This window comes from Aulonocara sp. 'chitande type north' Nkhata Bay, linkage group LG3, assembly GCF_057382095.1.
Source record: "Aulonocara sp. 'chitande type north' Nkhata Bay isolate Kocher_YH1m ecotype deep benthic linkage group LG3, A_spYH_male_GT1.1, whole genome shotgun sequence".
Taxonomy (NCBI): Eukaryota; Metazoa; Chordata; class Actinopteri; order Cichliformes; family Cichlidae; genus Aulonocara; species Aulonocara sp. 'chitande type north' Nkhata Bay.
Genome location: NC_141346.1, coordinates 26068925 through 26082744, shown reverse-complemented (window position 1 = coordinate 26082744; position 13820 = coordinate 26068925). Strand labels below are relative to the sequence as shown.

At 41.2% G+C, this 13820-nt stretch overlaps 1 protein-coding gene across 2 annotated transcripts; it reads left to right on the top strand.

Annotated features, from left to right (window-relative positions):
• The first annotated feature begins 101 nt into the window (after positions 1-101).
• Positions 102-12898, top strand: slc10a7 (solute carrier family 10 member 7). 2 transcript variants are annotated; one of them, XM_086275393.1, is made up of 13 exons: positions 102-353; positions 2160-2242; positions 2337-2473; positions 3080-3155; positions 3237-3275; positions 3403-3438; positions 4084-4167; positions 4246-4411; positions 6878-6929; positions 7411-7484; positions 7843-7988; positions 8111-8162; positions 10026-12898. In XM_086275393.1, the coding sequence occupies exons 1-12, from the start codon at positions 254-256 to the stop codon at positions 8129-8131; spliced, it is 1014 nt and encodes a 337-aa protein (XP_086131519.1). In that variant the 5' UTR covers positions 102-253; the 3' UTR covers positions 8132-8162; positions 10026-12898. The 2 variants fall into 2 exon arrangements, with proteins under 2 accessions (XP_086131519.1, XP_086131511.1); XM_086275385.1 differs by lacking the exon at positions 8111-8162.
• Positions 12899-13820: the final 922 nt, after the last annotated feature.

Genomic DNA, 13820 nt, shown 5'->3' with positions numbered 1-13820 from the left:
TCTGATCGTTACACGCATGTTGTGCTGCTTTTAGTAGTGTTACGGTAATGAGTGAGTCGGTGCGTCTGTAATCTGGTCTTTACGGCTAGTTTGGGCCCATGTGTCCGGAAGCAGCCTCGGCTTCCTCTGCCTGTGTTTTGTGATGATAAAAGCTTCGTAGAAGAAGCGCCGGAGTTGTGGGAACTTCTGTCCCGGCTGCTGTGACCGTGGGGGGCAGGCAAGGAGAGCCGGTGGACCACCGGCGAGCTGAAACATGGGCCTTGTGGCGAGGATACGAAAGGAGTGGTTCATCGTCGGGATCGTGCTGGTCATCTTATCGGCCAAGCTGCAGCCCAGCATCGGAGTGAAAGGAGGTGAGAGGGTCGGAAGTTCATCACTGAAGTTCAATGGTGTTGCTTTAAAATGTGTTCACTCTTTGAATGACTCTAAATGAACAAATATTCCGTTTATTAAGTGGTCAGTTTGGGGCATTTTACTGCCAGGCTGTGAAAGAGTTTGCCATCCTTTTACTTCTCTCTCAGGGCCAAAGGTGTTCTTTCAGGTAAAGACTTAACACCTTAAATCAATCGTTAGGAGTCACAAAATAAATCGCCACAGGCTGATTTACCTGGAAACATTTGATCTTCCATAAATTAACAACTTCTAGACTTTATTTAGCGCTGTTTCCCCGAAATTTGAAGAAAAGTGTGGACTATCAACTTAACATTGCATGTTTCTGTGAATATGACCTGAGCCGAAACAAGGTGCAAATACTGTTGGTTTTATTTATAACGTAGTGATGTAATGAATGGAGGTTTTGTCAGACTTTAACAAAGTGTACATTTCAGGATTTTCTTTCAGTGGAATGTTCCCCTGCATGCTGGCCCCGGGGCAGCAGGCTCTACGTCACAGTGGTTCCTTGTGTTTGTGTTTGTGTGTGTGTTTGTGTGTGTTTGTGTGTGTTTGTGTGTGTTTGTGTGTGTCTCCCTCCGTACCTGAAGTGCCGCTGTAGTGACACGTTGCATTCAGTAGGTAATGTCAACCCAACTCCGTGCTCCGCTCCGCGCTCATGTGTGCGCGTCCACGAGCACGTTATCGGCATCTTTAATTACTCACAGTAAACTAAGTGAGGAGAAAGCATAAGCATTGATAACTACAAATCAGCCGCCACCGGAGCTGATAACCCCTCCGCTCATTTCCCCTGTAGATTAGATAAGACGCCACTATCGGTGTGGTGCCTTTAGGCGCTGCTCGTAAACGCCGGCTTCAAATATCAGTGGGTTTTCTTGCTCGTATTTGCTGGACTCTTATTTTAACGTGTTACCATTGACTGTATATAAAAGATGGTCAAATCCATTGTGACATCACGCATTTTGAAGTCTCAACTTCATAACACATTCACAGATTACTACAGTGTTTTTTCAGCCAGTTTGCATGTTGGGCATCCCAACATGGAATGTTGATGCTTTGGAAGTATGACATCAGCACAGGTGTGGTGTGTTTTTGTTTCTTTGATTGTTTGTTTTATTTGCTGCTGTTGTGTTGAAAACAGTTGCACCTTAGTCTTGTTTCAGCTAAAAGACATGCAGCTCTCATCTTTTGTAAACTGCGAGCATGGATGACACAGCTGACTTGGAGGCAGAAGTTGTGGTGCGATCAGTCTTTGTTCAGTTATATATGAAGTTTAAAACAAGGTAGTTATTGAAGAGTCAGTGCGTAATCTGGGATGATCAGTTAACTAGCCTCCAGCTGGTTATCCAGAAATGATATGAAATGCCATAAAAAGATTGATTCTAGCTAAAAGAAGCTGGTAAAACGAAAATAACAATGAACCCGGGAGTGAACCTTGTGGAACCTCACAGGTCATACAAGCAACGTAAGAGGAAAATCTGCACACCCTAACAGAGAAGGTCCTTACAGATAAATAAGAGGAAAACAAGTCAAGAGCTGAACCAAAGACACCAACCGAAAGCTAAATCCTATTAAGGAAACTATTATGTCAACGTCACAAAGGCAGCACTGAGGTGAAACTGCACCGGATGTGAAAACCCTTTTAATCCATACTGCAGTAAAAACAGGCCTCCACGCAGAGCTACAGAGAGCAGATGGCTGCTTCCTCTCCCTGCTGTATTACACAGACTATGTCACATTTGAAAATTTGATCTGTTTCTGTCTGTCAGGTCCTTTAAAACCGGAGGTCACCGTAGCGTACATCGCCGTCTCGCTCATCTTCTTCAACAGCGGCCTGTCACTAAAAACGGAGGTGAGCTGCTCCCATCCTGCTTCTGTCCTCAGTTATGGAACATGCAGTGTTGCATTCAGGTGCAGTTTGGAAAAGTCTCCGTCTCTGTGTGCAGGAGCTGACCAGTGCGCTGCTTCACGTGCGGCTCCACCTCTTTGTTCAGTCCTTCACCCTCATCTTCTTCCCACTCGCCGTTTGGCTGCTGCTCAAGGTGCTCTCACTGACCGCCATCGACCAATGGCTGCTCAGAGGGTAGGACTCTGTGTGTCTGTCTGTGTGTGTGTGTGAGAATGTTGTTCTTTATTCTCACAGTACCTAGAGGGCTGGCATAAAGACACATTCACAGATTACTACAGACCCGGCTCCATGTGTTTGTGTATAATGTGAGACTTCCCTCTTCCCAGAGAAACACCAGGAACAGGATATTTTATTTTTTTTCACAGTTTTGTTTTGAGGTCCGTCCAAGTGAAGTCATCAGATTAAAATAAATAAAATTGTATCATCAGTTGTAAATAAAATATAGATTTATAAGATCTGTAAACATTTTTTCTATGTGGAAGCAATTCCAGACTTCAGACGGCTCTAAACTCTTTATTTCAGGCAGTTTTTTTCTGATCTTTATGACATCACAGAGGGGACATATTCCTAATATGGTCATCTCAGTCTCACACAAGCCCCTCCCACCTGCAGACCTGTTTGCGTGACATCGTATTGCATTGTTTTGTTTTGTTTTTCTCATTTGTGAAAAACATTCCTCCATCCTCACGATTTCCTCTGAGGAGGCAGGCAGTGACTCAGATCTGTTTCATCCTCATCCTCCTCTTTCTTCTTCACCCTGTGGTTGTTGTGGTTGCCTAGGTTACAGACGGTGAGCTGCATGCCCCCTCCGGTCTCTTCCGCCGTTATTCTCACCAAGGCTGTCGGAGGCAACGAGGTAACACAAACACAAAGATTAGCAGGTCAGATTAAACCTGCAGTGTCACCAAAGTGATAAACTGAGTGCGTGTTTGTGCAGGCCGCCGCCATCTTCAACTCTGCTTTTGGAAGCTTCTTGGTAAGACAGTTTTTTTTCTGTTTCACGTTCCTTGGAGGATTGTGACTGTAATGAAGCGATCCTGCAGTAATGAACGAAGAGTCAAAGCTGTAATCCTGATTTCTCTTTTCCTTTTTTCTCCCTGCAGGGAATCGTCGTCACTCCTCTGCTGCTGCTGCTCTTTGTAAGTCCCGCCTGCCACATGACGCCTTATGAGGCTTAGACGTTTGTAAGGACGTCCTGGTCGGGTTATGAACATAAAACAATCATAAACAGATCCATGGCAACCAAACCGAGACATAAAACAAGCAAAATGATCACTTTTAAATTACAGACACGCTACAAGCCAGTCCTGCTCCAAATATGAAGAAAGTGAAAAATGGATAAATTTAAACTTTGTTTTCGATTTGTTTGATGTCCAGATAAGAACATAAATAAGTATGCATGATAAGTAAATATCTCTAAACACAAAAAGAGCTCGAAAAACCACAAATGAGCTAAAATAATCACACAAAGCAACCATAAAGAGATTTGAAATGACCGTGAGGACATTAAACACAACTGAACAGTCACAAAACAATAAAAATGAAAATCAGAATAAAATTAGAACCAGAAGAGCTTAATAATTACGAACGTACGAATAATTAAATAAGTTTTTATTTACCTTACTTTTAAAAGAAAAAAGACACGACGCAACCAAGGGTCATAAAAATGAAAAGTAGTCATAAAATAACTAAAATTAAGCACAATTTTTTTTTTATGATCAATATTTTGTGCATTTCTTGTGATAATATTTGTATTTATTTATTTTTTCCTCTTCCTCCTCCAGCTCGGCTCCTCGTCCTCCGTTCCCTTCTCCTCAATCTTCTCTCAGCTCTTCATGACGGTGGTGGTGCCTCTGATCCTGGGTCAGGTATGAAGCGGCGCACGTCCTGAAGTCTTGGTCTAAAGTCTGAACTCTAAATCGGCTGATTTGCTCGGTTGTGCGCAGGTGTGTCGCGGTTTCCTCAGGGAGTTTCTGGAAAGGCAAAAGCCCCCGTTCGGCGCCATCAGCAGCGCCGTCCTCCTCATGATCATCTACACCACCTTCTGCGAAACCTTCAGTAACCCCAGCATCGAGCTGGACCCCACCAGCCTGCTGCTGGTCGGCCTTATCAGTCAGTACACCTTCTGCGTGTCATCAATGGCAGATTAATGGAAATCAAATGTAAATTGTAAATTTGAACTAAACTATCAGAGGAAGTGTTAAAATAATGGTGCTAGCGCTGAAACGCTGAGTAAAGTTGAACTTTTTAAGCATCCCTGAATACATTTCTCCTCGGTTACTCTGAGAACTACCAAAAGTTCAAGTGGACTTCATGTTATATTCACTGTAAACTGAAACCAGTGGCTGAGAATATGAGCTCATCTGGAAAGTGTTACCGAGGTCAGAGCTGTTATCCCACAGACTTCTATAACACTGGAAGCCTGTTTGCAACCACAGGTATCATCCTGTCCTTAAACTGCCGACTACCGAATTTATGACTGAAGTCCTGAATCTTCCTTTTCTTTATGGCCCGTAGCCATGAGCTCATAAAGTTGTCAAGGAAACTGCTAAGCACATAGATCAAGGCAGATAAGGGCTGTTTTGACCCAGCTGATCTCAATAGATTGTTCAAGAGTTGTTTGCTATGTTGAACACGATTTAACCTCTGGTTGCTAGGGAAGCGTACACTTCCTGATTGGTTGGCACTGGTTTCTGGACGTTTCTGGCTCTCGTTAAAATCAGTGGCAGAGAATGTGCTGCACCAAAAAAAACAAAGATTGTGTTGGTTAAGCTAGCAGTTTGCCAGTTTTTGCTGAATCAGCGATCTTCCCCTGCTGGTCATTAAAAATAATGCAGGTTGAAGACACTTCTACACTGGCTTCACTTTTCACACCCAAAAACTACCTCTATCTGTTCAGATGACATTTTTTCAAATGCTCCAGCATACCGGCCACCACCCAATGAAATCCTTCACTTCCATTAGCCATTAGCCATTAGGCATCCCATGGTGTAATTAAGCCACATGAGATGTATAACCCCTACAGAGAGTTCTGGGTGTGTACCCTGACGTCCACTTTCTGAAGTGAGACATCCAGAAGAGATCCTGATCAGATCCTTAAACAGCTGACCACAGGACTTATGACTGAAGTCCTGACTAATCTTCCTTTTCTTCATGGCCCGCAGCCATGAGGCCGTAAAGTTGTTCTTTTATGTTTCCCATAAAGGAAACTGTCTGCTAAGACCGTTTTCCCATAAACATAGGTTAAGCTGACCCAACTGATCTCAAGAGATTGTTCAAGAGTTGTTTGCCATGTTGGACATGATTTAACCTCTGGTTGCTAGGGAAACGTGCACTTCCTGATTGGTTGTAATTGGTTTCTTGAAGTTTCTGGCTCTCAGTAAAATCAGTGGCAAAAAAGAAAACAAAAGACTCCTAATGATTGTGTTGGTTAATTTAGCAGTTTGCCAGTGTTTCCTTCTACTAGTCAGTAAAAATAATGCAGATTTCAGGAAGCCCACCTTCCAGACCTGGAAGGCACGTCCAGTGGTTTTATCTCTGTGTTGTTTATTGAGGTTAGCGATAAGCAGGTTCAGTTTCTAAAATGATGTTAGCTCATGTTGCTCGACCCCGGGGCCAGGACTGAGTATAATCATCAGAACCTGATTTCTTTGAATGTTTAAGTAATTACAGCCACTGCAAGCATCTGGTAAAGGATTTAAAAAAGCCTTGAGATTCCCTTTATTTACAATCCGACTAAGTGTGATCTACAAATAAAAATATCAGAAAAGAATAAACAGAACAGTAGTCAATGTTTCCCAGTTGACTGCTCTAGTTTGTATCAGCCACTAGAGGGCGCCAAATGACCATAAAATCTCTACAGCGCTCGTCCAAATCAGCATTAACTGGATTTAATCCTAAAGTTTACCTTGGTAACTAGCCAAGCTAACTTAAAAGGAAAGAAAACAGTAATCGCTGAATATAGGAACACAATACATTGAGATAAAATAAACAGTGTTTTGACTGAACACATAGAAACATAGCATAGAAGCATAGAAACAGTATATATAGACTATTAACGTGTACAACTATTCCCTCACAAACAGTGTGGTGTTTTATTTTACCCCTCAGGCTAGCTGGTCTAAAAATGAAAACTTTCAGAGACAATGTGTAGAACTAATACATCTCAGTATCCATACATTTTTATTAATTTAGAATAAAAATCCATGATAAATCATAAATGAACAAACTCACACAACGTCTTTTACAGATGCTTAGTACAAACTACAACCGCTGCAAAGCAGCTGCAGTGTAGAAGAACAGATACTGGTGAATCAATCCAAAAAAGGGCTAATCGAAGAACTCAATACTAAACTAATCAAATCAACCGTTACTGAAGGAGTTACTGAAGATTTCCACCACAGAGGTCACTCCACAGACTGTTAGTAATGAATGGACTGTTTTTTATTGTTCTTATTATTATAAGATCTAAAACAATATTTTAAAAAGAAAAACTGCTAAAAGTCCATCTAAATGTTGATTTTAGCTTAATATGAAATGAGAAGTTAAATTTGCCTCTTTTTTTTTCTTGCTCTGCAGTTTTCTCCATCCAGATCAGCTTCATGCTGCTCACATTTGCCTTTTCCACCAGGTAAGCTTCCTCCTTCTCAACCTGTCCTTTTCTTTTCTTTTAATATTCATTATATTGATTATTTTTACATAGCTCTGCCCAGAAATGTGATGAAATGTTTTTCTAAATATATATTTTTTTAATTACATTTTTTAGTAGCATTAAGTGGCTTTCAGCATTTATTTCTTGTAGTTTTTGTCATCAAGTTACTTGCAGAAGAATCAGTATTAAACCCTTAATGTGAAAATTAAAAACAGAAAAACGACAACTTTGATCAAATCTTAAATTTTAAGATTTCATTTCTTTTTTTTCACAGTTTGGTATTCACACATTTTATTTTTATACATTTCATTTATTCATCATATTCTTATCATTCCATGTATTGGCTCCCTAAAACAATAAGAACTGCTCCAACATTTTGCTCTGGGTGTAAAGGTCACCACCTGCAAACCGTCTGGAGGGTGACAGATGGCACGTTTTAACTTCCTGTTTGTCTCTGCAGGCCAGGCTCCAGGTTCAGCCCCGCGGACACCGTCGCCATCATGTTCTGCTCCACACACAAGTCTCTAACCCTGGGTGGGTGCACATCCAGATTAGACGCTCAGATTTTGTGTTAGAGAGAAACTTCACATCAAAGTTGTGTTTGAAGAGAGCTCCTGCATGCGCGCAAAAACTTGTATAAAGTGTCGGGTGTCTCCTGAGAGCTCTGTGGAGTTTTAAGTTAGAAAGTAAAGAGAGGAGAAATCTGGAGGAGTTAGAAAGAGCTTCTGAGGCCTGTGAAGCTCTGAGCTCGGTCGTGAGCTCTGCTGCAGGTCGGAGCTGGCATGAAGTGAACAAAGTCATCTCGTCTACGCTGCATCTCATTCTGAAGTCTAATTTTAAATGCTGGGTTAGCTTTAAGTCCATGAGGTCTTCCTTATTTATTTAATCACAGGTATCCCCATGTTGAAGATCGTGTTTGAGGGCTATGAGCACCTGTCTCTGATCTCAGTCCCTCTCCTGATCTACCATCCGGCTCAGATCCTGCTCGGCTCCGTCCTCGTGCCGACCATCCGCAGCTGGATGACCAGCCGGCAGAAGGTACACACACACACACACACACACACACGTGCACTTTGAGGACGATGTTAAATCAAACTCTCCTGCTCCTCGGCGTGGCGGCTCCATGCCAACACTAACCTCTACACCTTGTCCCCCTACAGTCTAGTCTGTTGTTGCGATAAGGCTGCATGCCAACACTTCTGTCTGACCCGAGTGAGTAAGAACGGACGGAAGAGCAAATTCAGTTATTTTTGTATATAATTTCAAAAAAATCTCTACTGTGGCTTCCCTGGGTTTTCTTTTTATTTACAATATGGAAGCCCAAAGTGTTCAATATTAAATACATGAAAGAAAAATGAATTATAATAATAATATTCAAGTGTGACTGAACCATGAATGTGGTATGTTGTTTTCTTAGTAATACTCTGATTTATGAAAGCCCTTTACTGACACACTGACAAACAATTTTCCTTTCATACATTTTGTACAATTTTAACTTTTTCAGCTTGAAATTTTGTCTTTTTACTTTGTTTATTGTTCGTTTGGGCATTTAAAAAAAGTCAGCTGTGTAAGTCCCATTAAATTTAACAATATACTGCATCTAAATAATTATGTAGTCTCTGTTGAATATGAGTCACTACAGAACAAACAAGAGGAAAAAAAAGATCACGATCTGTGTCATTAAAAATCAAATTCAAATACAAATTATGTTTTTAAACATCCATCCATCTTCATCCGCTTTGTCCGGGGCCGGGTCGCGGGGGCAGCAGCCTAAGCAAAGAGGCCCAGACCTCCCTCTCCCCAGCCACCTCCTCCAGCTTATCCGGGGGAATACCAAGGCGTTCCCAGGCCAGCCGAGAGATATAATCTCTACAGCGTGTCCTGGGTCTGCCCCGGGGCCTCCTCCCAGTGGGACATGCCTGGAACACCTCACCCAGGAGGCGCCCAGGGGGCATCCTTGTCAGATGCCCGAACCACCTCAGCTGGCTCCTTTCGATGTGGAGCAGCAGCGGCTCTACTCTGAGCCCCTCCCGGATGGCCGAACTTCTCACCCTATCTCTAAGGGAGAGGCCAGCCACCCTTCGGAGGAAGCTCATTTCTGCCGCTTGTATCCGCGATCTCGTTCTTTCAGTCACTACTCACAGCTCGTGGCCATAGGTGAGGGTAGGGACGTAGATCGACCGGTAAATTGAGAGCTTCGCTTTTACACTCAGCTCCCTCTTCACCACGACGGACCGGTGCAGCGTCCGCATTACTGCAGCTGCAGCCCCAATCCGTCTGTCGATCTCTGGCTCCCTTCTCCCATCACTCGCGAACAAGACCCCGAGATACTTGAACTCCTCCACTTGGGGCAGGAACTCATCCCCGACCCGGTTTTTAAACATGTTTTATTCAATTCATTAGAAACAAAAAGAAAATAAAGCATCAAAGTGTCATTAGATCAAAAAAATGTGGGCTTTTTTGTTTATTTTTAGTTGTTTTCATTGTTTTTACAGTTTTGAATTCTATTCATTTAATTTATTTAATAATTAAATGTTTGGGTTTTTTAGTTTTTACAAAATTTTATATGCATAGCTTGCATTTTGTTTGTCATCATGCTACTTCCATAAGAATGAGCTCTATTAAACGCCATTATATTCACATTATCCCATGTTATGTTGTCTGTTTTATCCACATATTTAGTTATTTAATATTGAACACTTTGGTGTGCCACTATCAGATGAATAATTCTTTTGCACATTCTCTTTAATTCTGCGCTCTGGGTGCAACAGCGCCCTCTGGTGTCAAACGGATGTTGTGTTGTTGGTGGGACATGGACCTTTTTGCTTCACTTCACAATGTTTATGAAGCTGGGTTTCTCTCAAAGTTAATGACGCACGGTTCAACGTTGTGTTTGTACAAGCTTCAGCTGCCTGTTATAAGTGTGCTGCTAGGGTGGGGAAATGAGTAATTGGCTTCATGTTGTCGGTCATTAAATAATTCCAGAGTTTTCTTTGTCCTGTTAAATGACTCGTCTTTTGTCTAATGTTTTTTCTTCTCAATCTTTTCTTTCTCATGGCTCTTGTCTCTGTTCAGGCGGTGAAGCTGTCAGCGCTGCAGCCCATCTGACATGAAATGTTGGCTTTTGTGAAGTTACTGGTGTCTCATACAAAAGGGAACTATGGTGGAGGATTGCAGTGGTCACACGTGCCTTATTGCTACCAATCAACGAAGACCTCAGCCTAGCGGAAAGAACGAGAGGAACCGCGTGCCTCAGTTCTTTTCTTTCTATGATGAGGAAGGACTCCTCTTTCCAGCACATATATTGTTTTATATTAAACTAAGTGCGAGTTCTATTTTTATATGGATTTTGGAGCCAGAAGGATGAAGTTATTTGGACCAGTCTTTTCTCTTTTCTGCCGTTTTCAACATTTTTCTACCTTCCCACTAGCGGTCGCTGCCTGCGTCAGTGTTTGTTACATGGACGATCTGGATTATCTGATACTTAATATACTGTATTGTAACAGCCAATTGGATTTTTGACACTTTCTAAAATGCCGTCTGTCTTACAAGTAGTTTTTTGGTGGCGTTTAGTTGAGTGGAGGATGTTAGTACATTAATACTGGAGTAGTGAGTCCAAGTTTACAGGTCAAATTTTTTTGTTAATGACTTGGTTCACTTGTTTCTATATGGCTGTCTCGGTTTAATTCCTGGCCTGCTTCCCTCAGATTCTAACCAAATCTGTCACCCATAAGGGCATTTATGTCTCGGACCAATAAGGAGAGCTTTGGGCTCTCAGTAAGGATCCTGTTAAATAGTAACAAAGCACAAAAAAAGCAGGAATGGGTAAAGCTGATATTGTTTGGTATGAGATACCTGCCAGTCTGTTGTTATTGGCATTTAATATTGCAAAATTAAAAAAGTAAAGAGATGGGGGGACAATTTTCTTACAATGTCTTGACATTGCAGATTTTTTCCTGGGGGGCACTCTGCAACGTTCCTGTTGACACGCGCTCCACAAACAATCGGAGCAGGCAGGACGTGAACAAGTAAATAAATCACCAGATATAAGAAATGTTAAAGAAAGTGAAAGCAGAATATCAGAGTTTTAAACCACCAAATATCAGAATCAGAAATCCTGCATCACTCAAGCTCTAGAATAAAGATCTAAATAAACCTCTGAACATAGCTGTAGAATATGGTATTATCTAAGGAAATAATATAGCTGATTATGTCTGTATATCACACCAACCAAAGTCTACAGTAAACACGTAAATGTTTTTTGGGAGGAAAAATCTAGAACTCTAGAGTCTTAGAGTCCAGGTCTAGAGTCCCTCCACACTCTAGGCTGCTGGGCTCCAGAGCTGCAACTTTAAAATACAATAATAGATTTCAGACCTCTAGAATCTAGATTTGCATAACAAAATTTTGTGACATGAGGTCTGGAGCTGCTTCACCTTATTCAGAGGTATGACAGCGAATGAGTTATCTCATTAGAACAGCAGCACATGATATTCACTAAAACGTTGTTCTAGTCCATCTCGTTCTGTGGACCAAACTGAAATGCACACCAGTGAGGAGAAAGGGTGGGAATTTGCTCAGGGGAACTTTGGTAGTATTTTTCTATTTTGTTCTTTGCTCTAACGACTTAGCCTTACATCCTTCTGGTAAATTATGACAACTCTGACTTCCATTTTTCTTTAAGGGCTTTCACGCTACGTAATAGCACAACTCCATCAAGCCTCAGAGGACACACTGGAGGGCCTTACAGTAGCTCTGTGCTCAGCTAACTCTGTATCTGTTGTAGCTTAAAGTAGTGCTAGCATGTTAAAATTACCGTCACTATCCTTTCTAACACTGAATTACAGATAGCAGCATCATGAGGTTTACTCTGCTTTGTTGGTACGTCACTACAGATGCCCGTTGGTTTTCACCACCATGCTGCTCAACCAGTCAAATCCAGAAGTGAGCAGATTGTATTCAGCTTCAGTCCCACATTACAGTATTTTTTTTAGTCTGTAGTCGTCATGTGTACCTAACCTTACACTGGAAAAAGAAGAAACCACACATTGTCCATCCTTTGAACTTATTTCTATATCCAGGAGACTCCTGTTACTTCTGGCTCACATTATCACCAAGGATGCAAACATAGCCTGTGCAGTCACAATAACAACATTAATGGGACATATCCTACAATGAATTACAGCATGGTGTTTCTGTCTTATATTATTAAAGTGAATTGAAGTGATGGACCAAAAACCTGCAATACCTATTTTTAAACCACTTGAGAACAGTACAAGCAACTTGTAAAGTTGTTTTCACAAAAGTGACACAATCCAAGTCAGTGTCATTAAAATTTCTAAGCAAAGTGTTGCTTGATTTAACAGCAGACACCAATATTCAGTTGGAGTGGAGCTCATGTCCGCCATGTGACGCCAAGTTCTTTTATCTCTTGCTTTGGTCTTCTCCACCTATGAAACCTTAATTACACAAATAAAAACAAAAAAAAAAACAGCTTGCAAAGTTGACATTTCAAAGTATTAGCTCAGATGTTTGAAAGTTGAAGTTAGAAAGTCAAAACTTTGAACTGTGGATGGCTTTTTTTTTCTTTTTCCAGTAGCAGAAATTAGCTTTTGTATCCACCTAAGACTGTAAAGCCTCCAGTCTCCTTTCACATGATTGCTGCCCTTTCAAAAAGATGTTAACATAGTGTTGAAAATACTGTATGAACATTTTGGCGTCTCTGACGGAGAATGTCACCACATTCACTTCAATTCTGAAGCCTTTACAGCACAAATGTCATTTCTTATGTCGTCCAGCTTACAGTTAGTCTCTGTTCAGTCTATTTGCAGTGTGGTTGTTTTGTCATTGTAATTTATTGTGGGGAGAAACAATGAGTGGGATATGTATGTGTCTGATTTTTGTTTGTTTTATTAAAGAAGTTTTGGGAATTAAACACAAAAAGGCTTTCTCTTTGTAACACAGTACCACATTTTGAGCAGAGACTATTTTCTACACACCCTACTAGCTGTTAGAAGTACCTGGAATGTGTTTCTCTTACTTCTTTGACAAAGTCTTAACAGCCCTAATGAGTGCTTCGTCCTCTGAGGCCAGAAGCACTTTAGAATAAATCCTTGTATTTGTTCTCTGACCAAATACTCTAGAACTCTAGAATTAATGAGCTGTATTGGCAGCTCATTAATTTCACTGACCCATCTTTTTCTGGACAGATGGCTCTTCTGTCACATCATTTGGAAGGAGCAGTCGTAAAATAAACCAATAAAAGCACTGCCAGCAGACCGCAGTCGCTTTGTGCTGTTTTTAACCTTCAATCAAACCTAATTTAAAAACCAGCATTTTGCCTCAAACTCCAGGAGCTGAATAAAGAAATGAAAAGTGTATGATACTGAAAATATACTTTTTATTTTTGAGTGCAATCACATGACTTAACAATTTAATATGGATGTTAGTGATCAGCAGTGTAGTCTCTTTCTCCACAGATGCAAAAACCTCTGCTTGTTAAAATCAGCCTATAAAACCTAATCAGAGCTGGACTTACAGCCCTCCTGTCATTGTCTATACACTGTGGTATATTTAGACATGCATGCAGAAAACATACCTATTCTTCTCTGTTAACGTACTCAGATTGTAGCTTTATTCTTCTACTTATGTTGGAGACAGAAAGATTTAGCCAGGAATATTTTCTTCTGCTCTTGCTGATTCTTCTTAGAAAGTGCACCAGTGTGTGCTTTTGTCTATGGAGTCTATTAATGTGCTCTCCTGGCTTAAATAATCTGTGGATGATTGTGAACATTTACAGCGAATTTCGTGACAGCCTGCCAAGCCCCATTTTGTCAGGGACCGCGGCTCAACGGGACCTGAAAGGTCCTC